Genomic DNA, 21,362 nt, shown 5'->3' with positions numbered 1-21,362 from the left:
ATTCAATTTTTTTGTCAGCCGAATCAATTACAAAAGTCATATTTTACGGCCGGTTCTGTTGCAAAAAGTCCATTGACAGTAACCAGTAATGCTAACCGGTTCGCTCTCATAAAATTTCGTGAGACGGTTCTACAGAACCGATGCGAACCGGCTGAATCCCACCACTGGTTTGTTAAAATCAATGCTTTAAGTAAGTTTACACAAAGTAAGTTCAAGTAAGTCTAATCAATCACTGTCTGTAAAAAAACAAGCCACGATATTAGGTGTAAATTGTACAAAAGTTGTTTTCTAGAGTGTCATTAATGGGTTCACCTACATTAAGAACACAAGGTCCAATCCAAAACATCCATCAAAAAGAGGATTTTAGGTTCAATTGCCCTATAGGCTGATCTCCAAACTAAAAAACAATGTGTTTACAGCGCGTTTTTTATTCGTTTACCATGTGTGTAGCCTACTGTAGGCTACCTTTTTGCTTTACAAAAATACTTATCCAGCTATTACCGTCCTTGTGATTGTTTGCAAATTTGTTTCCATGATTTTTTCGTCATTAAGATAAACTGAACTCTATTTTAGTCCCACCGCTTTTGTAATTCAGTATTGCATAAACTTTTTGGCACGTATTATAATTTAATCAATTTTGCCTAAGTTGCTACCGAACAAACCGGTAAATCTTGGACGGGCTGTGAAGATTCCTTGGACTCACTGCTTTGGGAACTTAATGTTGTGCATCCCTATGATTTTGTGACTGTCAATTGAAAAACAAAGGAAAGAAAATTTCATGTTATTTGGCATTGATTCGGGGTTCCAAAAATTACCATCCACCACCAAATCCAAAAACATTCGATACCATGGTTTTTTTAATTGCGCGATAAGTTATGTATATTTCTTATTTACTGCAATCTATTTAAACCAGATTTAAGTGTGTTTTCAAAAGAACATTGTGGCAACACAAATATTAAAGTTCCATTGTTTAGTTTAAACTGGTTAAAAGGACAACGCCACTTTTTTGTAAAAAAAAACAACTTTTAAACAAACCGTTACACAGTTAAAGAAACAAACGTTAAACCACAACTCAGCCTCTTTGGCAAATTTTAATTCCATTACATGCTAAATAGAAGCAAAATCAAACAGTAGTTTAGTAAAATATATTCAACATGACAGGGGATGGCAAACGTTTCGTAACTTGCATCTGAAAAATCAACTAACAAAGTATTCAGTATAGCATTGCCGTAATCACAAATATACTTTTCACCTACACGACATTTATAAACAGCACAAACCGTTGCATAATTTACTAACAATCCACTATACTTCGGTTTGTAAATACGCAAAAGCTATGGCACTTATCACCATAGCAACACCAACCACTACTTGCAAGGCCGAACATAACCAGGAATCTTTCAATCGACTCCAAATCCCTGTATTGGCACCGACATCTTGAGATGAACCGCGTTTTCGAAGACGAGAACGTCTGTGCAGCTTTCTCTCGAATTTCTCTACTTCTTCGAGTTGCCTTTTTTCCTCGTCCTCTTTTTTCTTTCTCTCGGCCGCTTCTCTCTCCTATTTGGCATGCGCGATTAGATTTTATTTCAAATTGTTTGCTTGTTTATTTTCACCAATATTGCAGTCACATACAGGACATTGCCTTTTTTGTCCTTTTTTGTAAATTTATTACGTTTTACTGAGGCAAAACCAATTAAAATCTAATATTTTTTAGCCCGTCATATCACTGATGCTGGCGTGAGCATTTGCGGAAACGATTGGACAATAAATCATGTCGTTTTTGCGTCTATTTTAGCCGTTATTTTCATCATTAAACTTATGAACAGATCCGTATATATTGAAATAAATGTTTTGTTGTTTAACGTAAACATAACTTTATGCGTTTTTGGAACCCATTGTCCGAGTAGACCTGCGTTATACTTTTAAATACTTAAAAAAACACGAAAATTTAAATACATACTGATTAAACAAACTTGCAATAAAACAGGCAGCTAATACCGATCCAATCGTTTTTCCACTCACCGCAATACGAGCAGCTTTGATTTCCAGACAAACGTCGTCACACTGAACTGCGTGCTTTTCTGTCTGCAGCAGTGAGCACAGAAATTCCTATAAATAAAACAAATCGCATGAGTTTGGAAATTAGGAGCAAATATTTCATTTTCGACTTATGCCAATGTTTATTCGAATTTCACAAAAAGTACTAAAAACGTTGATGGTGGGTGTAGGGCAGTGGTTCCCAACCGGTGGTACTCGACGGCATTCTTTGTGGTACGCGAACACCTTTCATAATTTTATTTATTCTGCATTTTTGCACACAAATCGCATATTCTGACATAAAACGTTTGTTACCCAAAACATCGGGTTGTGTATCACTTGCTATGCTGGCGCAAAATGAGGACGCTAAGTAAGTTTTTGCAAATAAAATGTTTTGTTTCGTCATTACTATAACAAAAACGATTATGCGCTCACCAGTAATTTAGTTCCCAGGGAATTAAGGTGTACTGCAAGTGAAAAAAGCGCATTGAATGCATTACATTTTACATTCTTTTCGCACAATGTCGAAGCGAAAACATGACTTACGATACACTGTGTCAAATGACGTTTTGCATCGCACTATTCGGCTGATGGAAAGCAAGCAGTTGTAGATTGCTCATTAGTGTGCAGGGCTTTTCTTTGCACTACATTTTTAGATTCCGAATGTAATACAGTAGTTGTTTGATTATAAAAACTTCTTTCTAAGCATGGGTGGTAACACGGTGACGATGCGTAACCTTAAAGTGGTACGCGACCACAAAAAAGTTGGGAATCACTGGTTTATGGTCTAAAAACCGACTCAATACTTTCATATACATGTGGTCAACAATAACAATGTACCAACAACCAACAATCGTTGCCGGCCAATTTGGCCGCCACAAAAAATATTTTACCTTTTTCCGTCTTTTGCAGGGACAACGAAGAGTTACCCGCTTAGGACATGCGGTGGAAGGGGGACAGGGGCCAGGGTGACAAGTTTGGGGGCACATGTGTCCACATGGTGTAAGGGTGCGAGGACAGTTTGTACCGCATGAAGTCATACGATTGCGTTCTTCCAGAGACCGACTAGTCCAATCGCTGTAAAACATTGAAAGCTGAAAATGGCCAATCGCATCAGTGCATAAGACGTAAAATCTGCTTATACCTCACGGCAGACCTACATTTAGCTCAATTTCGATAGGTGGCGTAAAAAGCACAAACACCTATTTAAAACGGCATACAGTAAACTTCGGTTAAACCGGATTCGGTTAATTCAGATCTTCGTATAATTCGGACAAAACTCGAGGTACATATGATTTGTAATGTGGGAAGGCCTAAACTAATCGACATCAGTTAATCCGGATCTTCGCCTAATCCTTACATTTTTTGGTCCAAACGGGCCAGGATTAACCGAGGTTTACTGTTTGTCCAATAATGTGATGGTTAGGGCTTTTAGGTTTAGGGTAAGGTATTGTGATTAAAATTCAATAAAACCAATTTTAAAACTTCTGTAACGCTTTAAAAAACTTACTACCCTTTACCCTACCCTACCCCTCTTTAGGTGCTAGATTAATAATTCAGCTCTTTGCGCCACCTAGCGCTGTTGTCGTCACAACCTCATTTAGTTTTGCAACAGTAGGCTCTGTAAGACCTTACCTGCACAAATGTTTCAACGGCACACCACCACAGTGACACTTCATTCGAATTCGTTTGTGACAAGGAGGGCATTCCCCGTCATGACATGACGTCACACAATCGTGCGCGCAACCTTCAGGTCTCGGTTTTGAGCAAGGCTCCTCACATACCGCACAGTTGGATCCAGCCTGCACAAAAAATATTTTCGACTCGGGTTTTTATGACTCAACTATGGAAAAGTGTGAATTCGGGCCTCAAAACGCTTAAAAAAAACTGTAGTTGATATATCACTAATGATGGCACGAGCACTTGCCGAAACGTTTGGGCGTTATATTCGTCATTTAAGCCCTGGGGTTCATGGTACCAGAGTTGTAAACGAGCCTAAAATTGTAACCCGGACCCGGCCCGTACCCGAATCGTTTTTGCGTAGCCCGTTTAGGCCCAAAAGTTTAATTGACAGACCTATACATTGAAGCCTCAGGAAAGACCAAGACAACAAACACCATAGACAATTGGTCTTGAACAAGGCGTTTTCGGGCTGTTTGAAATTAGGTCAGGTCCAGCAACTGGCTACTTAACTTGGTAAATTTATTCAAAAAAAATGACACAGGGTGTAAAGTCAGGCCCGAATCAAGCCAGTTTTTTGGAAGAAACCTAAGCCCGAACCCGACGTGAAAAGCCCGGTACGACTTACAACTGATGCATGGTACTGTTAGAAGCGTTATACCGAATCAAGTCGGTCTTACAAGCATTTCCAAAATGCGCAGGATAGAGCTACAGAGTGCCAGTCTGGAGCAAGATTTGAACCTAGAACAGAATCCTAACTGGGACTGCCTTCCAAAATTCTGTATTTGTTGCATTTACCGTGGATCTCTTTAAACACATTTATAAGGCCGTATATAAGTGTACATAAACATAGGGTATGCTAAAATTACAGCCTTAAATACTTTTGTTTGCTGTTTTGAAATCCTATTTCCCTGGCCACTACATTCTGACAACCAACACAGCAAATCGCCGCTACTCACGTGACCGTCGTCCACGTCAGCGTCGTCAACCACGTGACAAATCAGCTGGCACTTGTGGTTTTTGCACTTCAGCAAGCGACCGCACTGCCGACCGCAACTGTAGTCACGTGATTCGCTGCAAGGGAAAGTCCCCGTTTCGTGTCCACCCCGACATACGACACCTACCGGAATCTTGCACGGAGGACAAGGCAGCTTTTCGACCCGGAAGTCGGAACGCGGAAGTTCCCACGGTGCCGCCGCTTTGGTCTGTGAACGTGGGAATACAAAAAAATCGTAGAAAATTGAAGGTACATGCAAAATGGGTTAACTAGCATATACATTATTAGAAGACTTCGTAATTAATATTGAAACTTAATTGGAACGTTATTTTGTCCGAATGGATATGTATTTAACAAAAAAAGAAAACAAACAACCATGAATTACAAATATGTCCACAAATAAATACATGTAACAAGTTTTAATTGAAAGCATCGCATTTACATACTTTTCAAAAGAAAAAAAATAATTTTCACTTAAAACATACCTCTGATTTTACAAGCACGTTGTCATGGCAGGGGGCAGGACAAGTGTGGCCACATGACAGTTTTCCGAGACAAGTCTGCATAAGTGAAACAAGTAAAAAATGTTGAAAAAATATACATGCTTAAAGGTTTGCATAAAATCGATTTACGTGATTTCCAAAGCGATTTTTTGTAACAATACTGCCTAAAACGCCGGGCAATACCTGTTTGCATGGGGGACAATCTCCAAAGTGACAAACATGCCGAACTCTCGCCGCATGGTGACAGTCGGGAGGGATCTGACACAATTTTCGACATCTAAACAAATCACAGCAAATATTTAGAAAAATTAATATTGTTCAATACCCCAACATGCCCCAAGTAGTCGATAAATGTCATATAGTCACCGGGGAGGTTTTGTTGCCTTCTCCTTCCCGCAAACCACAGTGATGACGCTGCTCCCGCATCGGCACGTGACCTTTGACGTCAGAGGGCAGGGGTAACATGGACCTGCGGAAAAAGAAAAAAATCAACAACATATTTTTGCACTCGAATTTTAAAGGTTCGACTGTTACAATTGTCGAAAAAAAACGTCCAATGACACAACGACCATTTTGCCAGTTTCAGAGGTTCGGCAGTTGGAAAAGTTCACTCTCAAAACTATGACAACTAAATTTGCTGGTTAAGGGTTAAATCAGTGGTTCTCAAACGGGGGTCTATTTGGCTCTCTAAAGGAGGAATTTTTAATTCTAGGGAGGAAATTTGTGGCAGGGAGGAATTGGAGAGAAAAAAATGTCGATAAAAAATGAGATTGCAAGGAAGCGTTTAAAATTTTTTAACACAGCAGTTCTTAAACTAGTGTTCATGGTCCCTTAAGAGTCGGCAAAGCAACGTTGGCAAAAGTTTATACTCATAATACAATATTCTTTGATGTTTACCAAATCTGTGTAAATGCTGCTCTAACTGCAGTAACTTGTGTCTTTTTTGTGATTTATGAGGGGAGGAATTGGCAATATTTTTATTTGTAAGGAAGAAATATGAAAAACTGTGAGAACCACTGGGCTATATCAACAAACTCCGGACCTCGTGAGAACAATCAGGCCGAATTTCGAACTAATATTTTGCAAGGGAGCGTTTACAATTTTGGTTCATATTTAAAGTCAATTAAAAAATTACAGTACTCCAGGCCCATTTAAGGCGCCATACCGAATCAACCGGTCATCAAGCATTCACCACCATATGGCAAGGCGTAGGCTAGAAAAATCTAGCCTGCGGTTGGATTCGAACCCACGACAGGAGTCTTTCCTGGACTCGTGCTCCACCAACTGAGCTACACAAGCTCAGTGGAGAATCCGCCGAAAGTGAGCCAATTTAATAGATTTTAATTTCACTGTTCACCTTGGTGGCAGACCATCTGACATTTATGTTTTTTGCATTGCAAAGTTCGGCCGCACGGCTGTTCACAAGGTGGGCAATCTCCCGTGCAGCACTGCGAACATAAACATGTTTAGGTTTAGGTTTTCGCACATGGCAAAATAGAACAGCGACGAAATGAAACGTTTTTACTACAAATCCAGCAAAGTATTGTGATATACAGGTGACCAGGTTTTTTTTAAGGTTTGGTTTGGGTGACCGCTAAGTAGTTTTAAGAGACCGCAAGTGTTTCATTTAAATACCAAAAAATAGCCATATTTGCTTTTTTGGTATTTTAATTTTAATTTTGGGAAACCGCTGGAGAAATTTTGGGGATCGTTTCGGTCCCCCAAAACACCTTAAAAAAACACTGCAGGTGACCATTTGTTTTGTTTTTTCAGGTTTGTTGGAGAGACAAAACTGACTTCAAAAATGTGCAACCATTTGTTAAGATTGTGTTTCCCCAACTAAATTTGTTTCTGACTTAATTTGTACAAGTGGCAACTTGTTTGAAAGTTCGCATAGCCCGAATTATTATTTTCTCTTGTTGCGGGGCTGACATATACTCGACTTTTGCTAAAAATATTGTGTTTGTTGTATGTTTAATATTGAGCTTTTTTCATTTCAATCCGACAATAAAATACGTTTGCACCCCCTGAGATACAAGCTTCCACTGAAACGCTTCAATATTTTTGTGACCCACATATGTTATTTTTGGTATCAAAATCTATCATTTAAAATCAAACACAATCCATCTGTCCACAGCTACAAACGAATCAGACATCATCACCAACAAAACCAATTCTTAAAGTCAGAAAAATTGAACTTGCCTTTCTTCTACATTGGTGGTTGCCACATCTTCTTATTTTCTGACACCGAGTTTCACAAGTGTATTCTTTTTGACATGGAACTTCCTTTTCCCGTTTTCCACAGCGACATGGCTTTTTGGCCATCAGAGGGCACTAAAGATACAAGTACTATTTACTTGCTGGCCTGGGCCTAGGCTCTGAGTTAATACAATTCTATAGCAGGATACAAGTACATTACGGAATAACAGATTAGTGGGAATTTACTAAGGATTCTACAAACACGCATGTTTGGGGACAAATATTTTAGTTGCATAATAACAGATCAACTTTTAAAGTAAGGACTGAAATGCACTGTTTTGATAGGAGATAGCTAAAAATATGACTGATTAAAAAACTAATGTTAGAAATTAGGGATGGGCTAAAAGTGCAAATGTTCTATAAGTTTGAGCACGCTCGGTGCAATGTGATGTCACAAACATTCTCAATTCCATGCAAGTTTTGTAGCTTACCAATACCAGCAATGTATCAGGCTGTACAGGCAATTTACAAAAACAGTCATTTTTGTTCTTGGATACTAGGGATGGGCCGAGCCGAGCCAGAACCCGAGTACCGAGCATCGCTGTTTTTAATGCTCGGTGCTCAGCCGAGCAGTTGTACAAACTGACCCGAGCGTTAAATTTGCATATTCATGCCCTGCTAACATACGAAACTAGTGTTCTAAAGGGTTTCTATGAACAAAAGCGAATGATTTTTCAAATGTATTAGATAGTGGAAAAACGCGTACGTACAGCTTAATGAAACACCACCGGTGACGTAAGAGACCTTGTAGAGCTAAAACGTAGAAAGGGGATTTTTTGTGACGTCATAATGCAACGAGCGTGCTCGGAGCATTAAAGTGAGATGCTCGGTGCTCGACCAAACAGAACATTTGCAGTTTTGGCACATCCTTATTGGATACCCTTTCGAAACACTAGCTTCATATATTAGCGAGGCATGAACATGATTATTACACACAGTAGGCTACAATGATCGCTTGCAAGTATGACTTACCGAGCCACAAGGCCCAAAATGGCATCTCCTTGAACATTTATGATTTCCAAAACAACCTAGATCTTTTCCACATGTGTCTTCACATGGTGTGGTATCTTCTGTGCACAGCAGGTCTACATAACTGACTTTTCCACATGGACAAGTACGTTCACCACTGCGTGGACATTCACCACACTGACCGGCTTCGTGACAAACCTTGGTAAGAAAACAAAACGCAGAAATTAAAGCATTGAGCCAATACCCAATAGCCTACAGACAGTGATTACTGTTTAGACCAAAGGTGGGCAACCTTTTTGCATGCACGGGCCTAAACGCAATGATATATATATTGTGGAGGCGGGCCGCAACGATGATCATGCAATAACATAGCTGTGCTAGGCAAAGTCAAATACACAATGAATTTGTCTCTGTACGTAACAATGCCTCTTCTTAGTTATAGACCAAAACCTATTAACGTATAATGTAACAACTCTTTGGTACAAAAATGGGATTTAACACACACATTCCGTCCGGCCAAATAAATAAAATACCAGTCGCGGGCCGCTCGAAAGTTGCTCGCGGGCCGGATGCGGCCGGGCCGTAGGTTGCCCACCCCTGGTTTAGACTTATAATGTCCCGTCAGTGTAGCTGGTAGAAGTTGTTACATATTAAACAAACAAAAAATACAATGTAAAATCATTAAGCCAAAAATGCGTTTACATTGATACTGTGACACTGAGATGACATCACTTTGGTTCCCAAGCAATTGCTTGGCCATTGTGAGCCAGTTTACTTGTGGTTTACTATACCCAGTTGTGGTATCCAACAGAATAGGTGAGGCATTGCTTTTTAGTCTGTAGCTCCCAACAACTGGGGTGCCATTGGATGGTTACACCAGACAATCTGGCCTATCTCTTGTCACCAGCTGCACTGATGAGACCTTATAGGACGAAATATTGTGCACTGTTTGCAGCTTATCAAAAAATCTAATGTTTAGCAAATTTTGGTTGGCCCTGGAAGGTTTTTTCCATTGAATACATGATTACTGGCTAATTTCTGCATAACTCAAAACTTTTATCTGAGCAAAAACAAATTACCTGATGAACAGATCCATGTCATTTATTTGCTCAAATCAACTATTATTCAGACTAGTGGATACTGACACTACCTTTTCACATTTATGGAAACCACATCGAAAGGGTTTGTCACATTTCTTGTCACAATTCCAAACTGGCTGCACACAAGGTTGGATTCTTTTTCCACTTCCACACACACATGGTTGCAGGCTGCTCTTGGAGCAAGTGGTGCACTCTCCACTGTGACACACCATCTAAAAAAACACAGGTCAAAATCACAAGTCAGTCAAGAAAATGAAATAACACTCACACAGTTATAATAACAGCATAATGCGGTAAAAAGTTATAGCAGTGGTTACTAACCGGGAAAAAATTTACTATAGTTTGTACATGTGGTTTGTAAATAGACACTTTATCTCTGGGAATATAACCTGTAAAGTTGATAAGCGACCCAATTATAAATGCTTTGCGTAGGATTTGGCAGCATATTATGTAGTATATTGGGAGGAATGAGCATGTTTTGATTTGTAAAGTAAGAATTCGCCTATAAAGGTTGGGAACCACTGAGTTTTGAGTTTAGCATGGGTTTAGGGTTTGTTTAGCTTTGTAAAAAAGTGCAGGCAAAAGCTACTAAACATAAAAAAGTAGAGGTAGTCAAAGAATACAATGCTATAAACAGGGGTGTGCAAATATTGTGGGCCAAATGCTACCCATTGACTAAAGGCTGTGTGCCCCTTGTAAACACATTTGGATTTTAATTGAAGTTTGCCCCACAGAACTATTTTAGTGCAAGCAAGCGATTCCAATTCTTATTTTGTTACAGATCCAATTTATGTGCCTGGTGTTATACTTTTTCAATGATGTGGCAAGAATCACTTGCAATATTACTGACAATTGGTAATTCAATACTAGCAAGCTTGGTACACAACAAAGTAAATACAATGTTGGATCCACTGCCAATCTATACTAAACTGAGGCTGTAAGTAATATTAAACTACTCTGTGTTTTTCATTATGCAATGTCTCATATAGAAATTAATTTTGCTGATTAATTGCATGCTCAGTTCTAAGAAAGAAATAGTTTTAGCAACTGGAATCATCTGTAATGAACGTGTGTTGGTTCAGGATGATTTCTGTGTAAGAACAGATTTATACCACTGTCTAATCATGTGAATTACCACCTACCTGACATCTGTGTTTTCTGCATGCCAGCAGTTTGTTGCACACTTCACCACAAGACCAGTTTCCGCTGCCACATCTCCTTGTTTTTGCTGCTTGCTTGCCACAGTGACATGAAAGTTTAACTGTCTGTGGACAAGGTGGACATGGACCTGCAAAAATTCCACTTAATTAAAAAAAATCTTCAGTAAACCTCAATTAAACCAAATATCGGTACAAAAAATTGAGGTATAAAAGATTTGTAATGTGGTAAGGCTTTAACTAACCGACATTGGTTAATCCTGGACTTAAGCATAAACAATATGCATGTCCAATGCCATGTTTAGTGCATTGAAGTCGATACATCAAGTTTTATGTACATTAAAGTTTGTTCTGTGACTGTCCAACACACCTGGATGGCACAAAAGTAGACATTTGTGACCACAAGTTGGATTTTCAAGCAACTTGTTGCACTTTGATCCACAGGAGTGTGGAAGAAGCCATGGATCAGGATGAGGATCTTCTTCTGATCCACAAAAACATCTGTAAGTCTTTGGACACTCTTGTTTGGGATATTCATTCCTGAAATCAATAAATAAGTTTAAAAATAAGGCCCCAAAAAATAAGAAATGCTGTATGACTATGGATTCAATTATATTATGTCAGGATTCTAGAAGCATTACACGGAATCAAGGCAGTCTTCCATACATTGCCATGTGGCAAGGCAAGAAAAAACAAGCCATAACTGGGTTTTCAATCAAGAACAGCGCCCTTTGGTAATTATGGTTACTTTGAGACACTTTTGTTCTTAATTGAAACATAGATAAAAATATGTTTACAAAATTAGGCAAACAAAAAATGGTACTAAAAATAAAAAAAAGCTACCTGCACTTTGGACAATACCAAGGTTGCTCTTTGTTTGGAAAGTACTCATCTGATAGTAATGTTGCTTGAGCTACTCCCTCTAATACCCATTGCTTTATACAGTTAAGATGAAAAATTGCAAAACATGCCTTGCAATCCCAAATCTTAATAAAAAGGAAAGAAGTATCATTTTGAAAAAAAAATTGGATGTGAAAGTTAAATTAATGATGCAAAAAGCACAGTTAAATAAAGCCATAAAATTACCGATTCTTGTCGTTTAATGCTTGAAATGCACACGAGACATGTGAGGGCTCCTGACTGACAACATTCAGTGAGATATTGAGTTGTTTTTCCCAGGCTAATTTCATCATGTGATAAAATCAATCCATCACCAGACCCTGTCCTATTTCCTACAGTATCAATAAATATACACTTTAAAGTGCAGTGATTGCTAAGGTTCAAATTTAAACATCAATTGTGTTTTACGAATGGTTTAACTAACAAGTGCACAGTATGAAAATGTGATGCTAGATATTTTGCACAAACCTTTATAAAAATTGGTTAACTTAGATAGAATTCCTTCATCATCCAAGTCATCCTCATCAGAAGAAGATTCATAACCTGTGTGAGACGATTTAATTGCTTGTTCTGCAGCCTGCACATAATAATCTTGCAATATTTTGTCACACAAAAGCACACATTGCTTTCATAAACACCAAAATGAATATTCTTGGTTATAATCATGCTTTTAATATTGGGATGAAATTAACAAATACTGAGTTGATCTGGTAAGAAAATTATTGTACTTTCATTAGTGTTCATGCAACTGGCGTGCATTTTTTTTTTTTCAAAACAACTCGCGTGTGCAGCTTACTCTGCAGGACTGTTTAAGTGAATTACTGTCAAAAGAATATTAGGCATGGACTGTTGCTAGGTTGACATTACATTATATTACATACTTCCAACCACACACAGATAACAAACCTTGGAGTGCTTTTCCCTAGTTTTATTAAACCGCTCATCAGCGTTATTTTCAAAAGCACCAACTTCTCTGGTTCTTGAGACTGAAAATACCGTAAAAAGCACAAAAAGTTTAAATTGATATATATGTTTTTAAAAATATATTTGCGGAACCACAGCATACGCTTTAGTTTCGAATTGATTTAACGACTACAAACTACTAAAATTTGGAGTGAAAGAATTTGAGCACTAAAACGTGGAATACCTTGGCGCCATTGTAGCCCCCTTCCTCTACCAGACGCCTGTTCCTTTCTTGTTGAATTGTAGTCGCGTCCCCTACCCCTTCCTCGCATACTTCTTTTATCCATGGCTGCTTGGTACACAAATGCAATTCACATGAAAACTTAAAAATCTTGAAAATGAAATGTGGCATTCTAAGAAACTCTTTTCAAAGGGAAACTACCGGTTCCGACATGGACCAGTGATTTCAGAAAACTTGGGATTTTATTCCAGGGGTAATTTTAAACGGTTGAAAACTGTAAGTATGTAATGTTTTTGGATCAAAACCTTCTTGAATCAAATGAATACATACGTCTTTAAGTCAAAGCTTCGTTGGATTTGTACATATTCGGGAGGCTCATTGCCATATCGTCCTTAATTTGTCTAATTTGTCCTTATTTTAAAGGGCAATCATTAAGAAAAAAACTATTGTCCGTATTTCTAAGAAATGTTCTTGTTTTTGAATTGAGTCCTTGTTTTGTCTTATTTTCAACATCCCTGCTACAAGTAAAAGTAAACCTAGACCTGTCGTGGGGTGCAAGTATTTTCTATGAACAAAGAGTAGCTGGAACCGATTGTTTCTGGCCAAAAAGGGCATGTGATATGACAAGGCTCGTATAAATGCAAAGATTTGCTCAAAATGGGTTGTTTGTTTGGCATGAACATTTTTTTTTAGGTTGTCCTTAGTTTGGGCTCTTTGTCGATGGCAAACTTGCGTATGCGACATGTTTTAGTATTGTTACAAAAATGAACTTGCTCGTTTCATTGGCAGGATTGGAAACCCGGTACGCAAGCATTGATGATCTGTCCAGAAACGATTTTTTTCTTGAAAATCATGGTTGTGTATTGCTCCATCGATCCCACGGGACTCGTCCATTATTTAGCCTAATCTAATTACGCGACGAAGCGGGTGCTTGTCGAAGCCGGTGGTGGCGGGACACAATGGGAAATTCCAGCCAAAATGCAAAACACACCCTGATTAATGGACCACACAAGGTGCACTCTGGGTTCAACTAATGACTCACTAGTACAAGGGTAAACATATATTGCTTTTACCATAAAAACCACATATATTTTGGCCAGTCATGTTTTTCCGTTTGCAAGTCTGTTGTTTTTTTTGAGTGGAATTGCTTAGCGATATCAGAAACAGTATTTTGATATTTTCATTTTTGAAGCATTTTTTAATGAGGGCTCAGGCTTCGAATGTGGCAAAACATTCATTGCGAAGCGTTATAGGCTACAGTTGGTGTCTACAACCACACTTTCAAACGCACACAAACAAAATTAGCGTTCTAAAATTGTGTGTGAACGCTGCACTATCGTTTGTGTTCTTCTAGCAAGAAATTAATTTGTTGTGAATGAAGTAGCGCGCAAGCATACACAGGCACTAGCCTACACTGTTGTGGTTAGGGCACCATAAGAAAGTCTGCCAGCAATGCCAAAGCCTTGGAAAACAAAGACTAGAAATTCGACCGCAACTCCCAAGCGCTGCCACAATCAACTGGCAATCGGGTGCTGCCTTATCTCTCTCTCTCTCTCTGAATCTCCCAGGAAAACAGCCAGACTTCAGACTAGCCGCGCCATATGTTCCCAACACACAAATTAAACTCCAACTGCTTAATGTTTAATAATAGTGGTCCAGCCTTCTCGGGCAAGAAACTCAAATGGCACTGAAAAGCAAAACTTAGCATAACAGCCTAACATTAACGTACCCAACCTATAACAAACGTAAAGGACTCATCACATTGAGGCGTTTTTCAGGTCAAGTGCAAAACTACAGACAACAAACAGTGTTTGGGGCCTTTGTATTGGACGAAATGTCATGCAAATTATACCGCTTGTAGCAAATTCCACAGGCAGGCAGGCGTTTTAAAGAATACAAACTTGCAGAAAGAAAAAACGAATATAAAGAAGCAAAAGTACGCAATAGTGAAGAGAGGAGCAGCCTACAACAAAAATCGACAGTATTGGCAATACACATATCATTAAATGAAGATTATCAGTTAATGAAGCAAAAATATGCAGAAAATCTTAAAATCTTGGCAGTTCAAATCTGCATCACAGTTTTTCCGCATTTTTTGTGCATGAACTGCATATCAAATGATGTTTTGACATGTCTGGCAGAATTTGCTAGCATAACATTTTGCACCAAGAATAAGTTTTAGCACTAACAAGCTGAAAAGCTGGGACAAACATAGTGTCCACAAAAAGGTCAAAAACAAACTACAATCTTTTAGTACTTGAGCACCATAGATACAATTGCACTTCAAAAAACAACTGCAGCGATAATGTGGTGTTTGTCATGATTTGAACAAGGCATATGTACAAAGAACGTGTAGTTTTAGCAGTGTGTGATGCTGTATTAGGTACATTGTTTCATACAAAGGCAGGGTAAAGGTATGTTATTTTAGCACCAACACAGTGCAGCAAGGACAGTGTGTAAAGAACCAGGGCAAGTTTGAAGAGGCAAAGTTGTTGTAATAGCAAAATAAAAATACTGCTTAAATGTTATGACACGAAAGAGCTGTATTTGTGTACACATGCATGCTGTTGCTACAATAATAAAAACAATCATGTCTAATCAGTGTGCCATGTGATCGCCAAAAAAACAACATAAACACACAAATATACTAAAAATTATATGTTGTACGGACGGTATTTCACTTTAGTACGGTAAGTATCATTACTTTTGAATAATTCTTTAAACACCACCAAAATAGTAAATATAGCAAAGACTATTATTCTTTAGGCGAAAATCACCATTGAACACATAACTACAAGTCATTTTAATTTGAAGGTTGATCATTAGGTACATGTTAACACTCGGTATGCAAGTTACTGTTCCCAAAGTAGAATGACCAGAATTGTCTGAGGACCAAACAAGTTTGTTTGGGTTAAGCAGATTAAACAGGATTAACACTTACATAATGGAAGATAAACTGATTTGAAAGTCCACAAGCATTTAGATTGTTTACATAGGGTTTGTAGCAATGAATTAAGCCACTTTAATGGTAAAGGAAACAAATTGAAGGACTTGTAAGAAACCAAACTAGTTATGTAATCCAGATTATGTGACTTTTTTAATGACCTGCCCTAAGCTTTAACAGAACTACATCTAAACAAAACCTGATGCAAGATTTAATAAGAAAACATGAACAAAAAGGTAAGCTCCTTAATCACCACTGATAAACTAGCAAAAGTAATTTCAGATTTAGAGAACAGAAACAAAAAGTCACCACATAGTTAGTCACGTAAATATTACTGATCTAACTCAGTGGCAATGATTCCGCCTTCACCTTGTTTGTCCAAAAACAGAACAGGTCTGTCCTCTCTCTGTTCCCAAACACTTAGCTTTTTGCCTTCCGATTCACTTGAGTTTGAACTCCGAACTCTTGTGTGAGGGGTTGGTATTCCGCTATCCCGCCAAGATGACCCACATTCAGGGTCATCATCTTTATCATCAAATACATCATACTGAACAATCTCTTTGTCAAATTTCCGTCTTGCTGTGGCTTTACTGACAACTGGGGCTGATTTTGCACACATTTGTTGTTTCATTACCTCTTTGGACAATTCTTCTGGAGTAAAAGCCTTCATGTCGTGGTTTGAAACATCTATGAATGAGTGACGAAGTGGTTCATGGTACAGTTCATCCAAGGGTACAAACCAAGCCCGAGGATGGCCATATGCATCTAAAGGCAGAGATGTAGTTACTCCATTTGAATTGGGGCTTTCATCATAACTTGGAGATTCTAAAAATGAGCAATCATTTGGCAGCAAACCTCTGTGTTCATCTGTGTCTCCACTGTCTTCTCTGTCTTGGTAAGGCAAATTGGCATCTGTGGAAGACGAATTATCAAGAGACGAGTGTGCTGTTCCATAACAAATATTTTGTGTCGGTTCTTGAACGCTAGTTTGGCAAAGGTCTTCATTTCCTGTTTGCCATTCTGTTGCTTCAGTTGGTGAAATAGGAGACTGACTTGTAAAGTTTTCCTGTGGCGACAAACAACTATGAGGTGCATGATTTTGTTTGTAGCTATTGCAGGCATCAATGTATGTTTCTGAACTAGTGTAGCATGTAATGCTTTGTGCACTGGCAAGGTCATGTTTTGAAAAAGTTACATCATTTGGACAAATAGTTGACTGTGGAGATGTAACAAGAGCACCACTGCCACCAGATACAATCATAGACTCAGTTTTCATTGTTGGGGTACTGGTTATTAATTTCTGTTGCAAAGGTGCAAGTCTCATAGTTGGAGCGGTTAAAGGAGCATTTTGTTGGCTTACTATGGTATTTTTATCCCTTTCATCATCCAATGATGTAGTGTATAAACTGCCTTCTAGATAAACTTGGACTTGAGCGTTTTTGCTGAGTAGCCGATCACAGTTTAATCCCGTCATTGAAGTTGATTTACAAACTACCACTGTACGAGGCAATTTGCTTTGCTTGGTGCGTCGCTGTCGCCTTGCCCGAAAACAGAGACACAGATATATTGCACCACACAGCAGCATAATTAATATGATGATGCACAACACCAAGATTATGCAGAGTAAGAATGTATTGTCCATTGCAGCCGCCATCGTACCAGATATGGTGTAGTTGGATGTGGTCATTATTCCTGACTTGAAGGTGGATGTAAACACAATCTCACCAAAGCCAGAAGACATTTTATCTGCTTTTTGCCAACATCCAGTAAAATAAACACATTGCTACAGCTGCATTAAACAAAACAAAGGGAATTTTATCAACTGTACTAATTGGTCTAATGACACGCTATGTTTTGTGTAATAACAATGCCTATACCTCATAAACAATTAGATGACACAGTTTAACTTTCCATTTAACACAAGTTATGTCGTCTATGCCAGCATTTCTCGGCACTAAAATTAATAACACTTATTTCAAAAACCCTCAACACAAGTTCGCCATTCTAAGGAATTCTGAGTTGTGCTCAAATTTTTTAAATAGCATGTTATACGAATTAGTGTAATTACATTATACTGCCTTCCAGTGTGATTGGATCAGGTTATATTACAACACAGTACGACATTGCACATTGACATATAACCGAAATAAACCGAGCACAGTACGACATATACGGTAATCGAGCAAATCTTGCGCCTAAAATGTTTTAGTGGCTAGCTAGGCAGGTAGGCACCACTTGCATGAAAACAATGTAACAAGTGAATAACTTCTGTTCTCGCAAGTTTAAACTTTTCACCTTTTCCTTGCCTGCCTTGCCTTTCTCACGCTGCTAGCCTTCCTCTTCCCTCCGTGAGTCCCTCCTCCCCATTTATTCCTCCCGTTTTCATCTCTCTCTATAGAAATCAGTGCAACGCACTAAACCGTATCAAAATATTTTCTTTTTTACACAAGACAATTTTTCAGATGCAGTTGACTACAGCACTTTATTTTTTACATAAAATACATTAGTTTTTTTTGTATGTGAAGTCAAGTCAATAGAAGTAAACAAGCACAAATTAAGAAATTTATAGGCGAGTGACGAATTCGCGACTGGAAACAGTAGTAATATTTGATTCCAGACGTCTGGACGTTCCAGTTGATGCACGTGTTACTGCTAAGTCATTTAAAAATGGAAAAAGTCGACGACGCCAGTCAGTAAAGGAACATGTTACCAGAACGACATTTACTTGAAGTACGAAGCAGTATATAAGATGCGGTACAACAATGTTGTGATGACGTACGGTGGCCGATATTGCAGGCGCTAACATGTAGGATAAAATACACAACATGGTGACTACAACCATGCGACAAAACATTTCGTTTAGATTTCCCAGCGTTTGACTGCTAACCTGGCGTCTATTGCGCCACAGCGGACAGACCAAAAGTAAACCTAACACAACCATACAGAAAGCGCTGGAGATTGCCATAAAGGCTAGGCTATACACCGTTTCCTTGCCAACAAACACATGTACACAGAGGTGATTGGATAGAGGCCGAACTCGTACAGATGTGGTAAAGATTGCAGCTTGCTGTACGGCGCATATTGTCACCACAGCTAAAATCACGTAGTTCACGACTTGTTCGATGTTTGTTTGTAGAGTTTGCATTATCCGGTGTCTGTAAAAGAGGCGAATTCGCAACCACAGTAGGAGATACACCAACGCTTGGCCAAGATTAAGACACCAAGTACCAGTTACACGAAACACAGTACATGCGTTGAACCCCTTCACATAGATCTCTAGCATTGCAAATTGGGTGCAAGTAAAGCCACCAGCTAGTAATAAACAGGCCGAAGGTGTAGCAACAGCCATGGCTCTTTTGATTCGTCGAGTGCGCCCATTTGGTATCCCAGAATGTCGCGCATTGCTTCTGTATTCGTAGATCACTGCGACGAGGAGAAGGTAGACTGAAGTAATTCCAAAAGTAAGGCAGGCCGCTTCAATTGCAATCCATTCTCCTCCAAATACATATTTCGTTCTGTTCCCAAGAGTTACATTATGCTGGCTAACATTACTAAACCTCACGGCCATTTTATTCATTCGATTAACCAGTTTTCCTTCTGTTTCGCATAGCTAAATTCAGACCTTTTGAGGTGTAGTTTTATCTGCAAAAGAACAACAGTTGAGACCTATCAGTGCAAAACTACCTCGTATCCCAACATTAGTATCACACCAATTATAGTTGTCCCTGATGCAACAATCGTACATGCTGTGTAGTTTTATGTACAGGAATTGTGTACAGTTCCGTTTTCAAATATCGGAACAAAAACGTAAACGCTGCTAAAGAGCTAAAGCCATGGTGGGATACAGCCGGTTGGCATCACCGGTTCTACAGAAACGTCTCACGAAATTTTATGACTTCAGCGAACCGGTTAGCATTACAGTCAAACTTCGATACTATGCCACCTTGATATTATGCCACCCTCGCTACTATACCACTTTTGATCGTCACCAACTAAATTCAATAGAAAATATATTTACTATATGCCAACCCTTACCCTTGATACTATGACACATGAGAGGACAGTATTACTGTATTAACGGTCTGGTTGCGGATTAAAAGTTGGGCCTTCTGACAATTTTCGGTTTGAGCTCGTGATAAAACAGAGAAAAAATGAAAAACAAATCGTTGAGTAAACAAACGTGGTCATGTTAAGAGGTTTCACGGCTTTGCAGCGAGTTATGTAAACGCCGTTCCGTGCTTGTGTCACGGCAAAACTAACAGATCTTGTTTGTTCTATGCACGATCTATCCGTTTTTTGTAATAAATTATACTGTATACTGTACCTTATACTATATACTGTAATAAATTACAATCGTACAACACAACGTGGCACTACAGTACATTGTCACGTCACAAGGCTATTTTTACAACCAACCCTCGGTATTATGCCACCCTCGATACTATGCCACTTTCTCTCGGTCCCAAAGGGTGGCATAGTATCGAAGTTTGACTGTACTGGTAATTGTCAATAGACTTTTTGTAACATAACGGGCTGAAAAATATGACTTTAGTGATAGAACCGGCGGACAAAAAAATTGAATTCCACCACTGGCTAAAGCCTTGTACCAGTCGCACACCTAAAGCGTTTTTAGAACAATGTAGGAAAAAACTCATTAAAAATGTAGTTTTCGGCAACGTAAGTACCCCTTGTTTGGTTACAAAAATCGCAGGTTTCAAAATAATGTGCTTTCAAAAGATCCAGTTTGTGTTTTAGTGAAATGATATTTTGTCCTTCAGGTCGTTAAAAACAAACGTTAAAAACAAACCATATTTGACCAGAATTTTAAGTATTTATTAGTTTAATTTTATTTGTTTGTAAAAGTTAAATGAAGCAAACCCCTAGATTTGGAAAATTAAACACAATGAAACATCAACGGTTTAAGATCATCAGCTAAAGAACTGGGCGTGCAAATGCCGAAAAATGACAGGAAAAAATATCTTGGGTTGACCAATTAGGAAGTGGCATTTTAAAGCACCAATACAGCGAGTGTGTGCGCGTGATTAGAACAGCAACATAAATGCAAATCCATGGTAATTTAAATTATTAAACGCGTTACCGCAAAATGCCACGGCAAACGCACACACTGTGGGGTTTGTATGATGCTATATGCGGTTGACAGCTTCCTCTGTACAATGCGCATGTTTGGGCGCATCAGAAAATTTTAAATGCCGTGACAACACGTTACGGAGAAATAGAAGAGTCAAGCGTACAGAGGTGGGAAGAGAAGTGTCATGACATCCTCTGACAATCTAACGAGGAAAGAGGGTTTTGAGGCAAAGGAAATCGCTTATTCCAATGCCTCTTCCACAATTGCGGACAAATTGACAGTCCATGGGTGGATTTAATGCACATTGTATGCTTTGTGGTGTGGTGTGGAAATTGTTAGTTGATATTGCAGACAATCTAGGACTGGATGGCAATTTTACTTTGTGTCGACTGCGATGCAATGCATTTTCTGTACAAATTAAAAAGGAAATTGAGACAGTTATATGACCTAAGGGTCAGAACTTACAGCGTTTAGCTAGTTGTGGAGTACGATACTATTGCTTTTTTGTCAAGTGTGTAACCTTTTTTCTATGTTTTTCTGTAGATTGCAGAATGGTAACAAAGACTGAGTGAAGCTAAAT

At 38.7% G+C, this 21,362-nt stretch overlaps 3 protein-coding genes across 3 annotated transcripts; all 3 read right to left on the bottom strand.

Annotated features, from left to right (window-relative positions):
• Positions 1-1,066: 1,066 nt before the first annotated feature.
• LOC145238183 (NF-X1-type zinc finger protein NFXL1-like) lies at positions 1,067-12,955 on the bottom strand. The gene is made up of 19 exons (XM_080101270.1): positions 12,753-12,955; positions 12,512-12,591; positions 12,074-12,182; positions 11,792-11,937; positions 11,549-11,691; positions 11,076-11,245; positions 10,691-10,836; positions 9,599-9,760; positions 8,452-8,646; positions 7,423-7,554; positions 6,578-6,668; positions 5,587-5,689; positions 5,404-5,497; positions 5,203-5,277; positions 4,680-4,925; positions 3,676-3,842; positions 2,934-3,117; positions 2,026-2,112; positions 1,067-1,560 (listed from the first exon to the last, which is right to left on the bottom strand). The coding sequence occupies exons 1-19, from the start codon at positions 12,853-12,855 to the stop codon at positions 1,306-1,308; spliced, it is 2,688 nt and encodes an 895-aa protein (XP_079957396.1). The 5' UTR covers positions 12,856-12,955; the 3' UTR covers positions 1,067-1,305.
• A 1,599-nt stretch (positions 12,956-14,554) lies between these two features.
• Positions 14,555-17,512, bottom strand: LOC145239210 (uncharacterized). Its single transcript, XM_080102496.1, has one exon. The coding sequence runs from the start codon at positions 17,432-17,434 to the stop codon at positions 16,025-16,027; it is 1,410 nt and encodes a 469-aa protein (XP_079958622.1). The 5' UTR covers positions 17,435-17,512; the 3' UTR covers positions 14,555-16,024.
• A 650-nt stretch (positions 17,513-18,162) lies between these two features.
• On the bottom strand, positions 18,163-19,282 carry LOC145238962 (uncharacterized). Its single transcript, XM_080102255.1, has one exon. The coding sequence runs from the start codon at positions 19,268-19,270 to the stop codon at positions 18,257-18,259; it is 1,014 nt and encodes a 337-aa protein (XP_079958381.1). The 5' UTR covers positions 19,271-19,282; the 3' UTR covers positions 18,163-18,256.
• Between the last annotated feature and the right edge of the window lie 2,080 nt (positions 19,283-21,362).

The sequence above is a fragment of the Phallusia mammillata genome, chromosome 7 (assembly GCF_965637545.1).
Source record: "Phallusia mammillata chromosome 7, kaPhaMamm4.hap1.1, whole genome shotgun sequence".
In the NCBI taxonomy this organism is placed as follows: domain Eukaryota; kingdom Metazoa; phylum Chordata; class Ascidiacea; order Phlebobranchia; family Ascidiidae; genus Phallusia; species Phallusia mammillata.
This window is presented reverse-complemented; position numbering and strand designations above follow the sequence as displayed.

Excerpts from the sequence above, each read along its gene's own strand:
- LOC145238183 (XM_080101270.1), bottom strand. The coding sequence starts at position 12,855 with ATGGATAAAAGAAGTATGCGAGGAAGGGGTAGGGGACGCGACTACAAT. Across the intron at positions 9,761-10,690 it reads GCAGAAAACACAGATGTCAG|ATGGTGTGTCACAGTGGAGA; the intron begins GTAGGTGGTAAT and ends GTGTTTTTTTAG. Across the intron at positions 5,278-5,403 it reads ATTGTCCCCCATGCAAACAG|ACTTGTCTCGGAAAACTGTC; the intron begins GTATTGCCCGGC and ends TCACTTATGCAG.
- LOC145239210 (XM_080102496.1), bottom strand. The coding sequence starts at position 17,434 with ATGTCTTCTGGCTTTGGTGAGATTGTGTTTACATCCACCTTCAAGTCA.
- LOC145238962 (XM_080102255.1), bottom strand. The coding sequence starts at position 19,270 with ATGAATAAAATGGCCGTGAGGTTTAGTAATGTTAGCCAGCATAATGTA.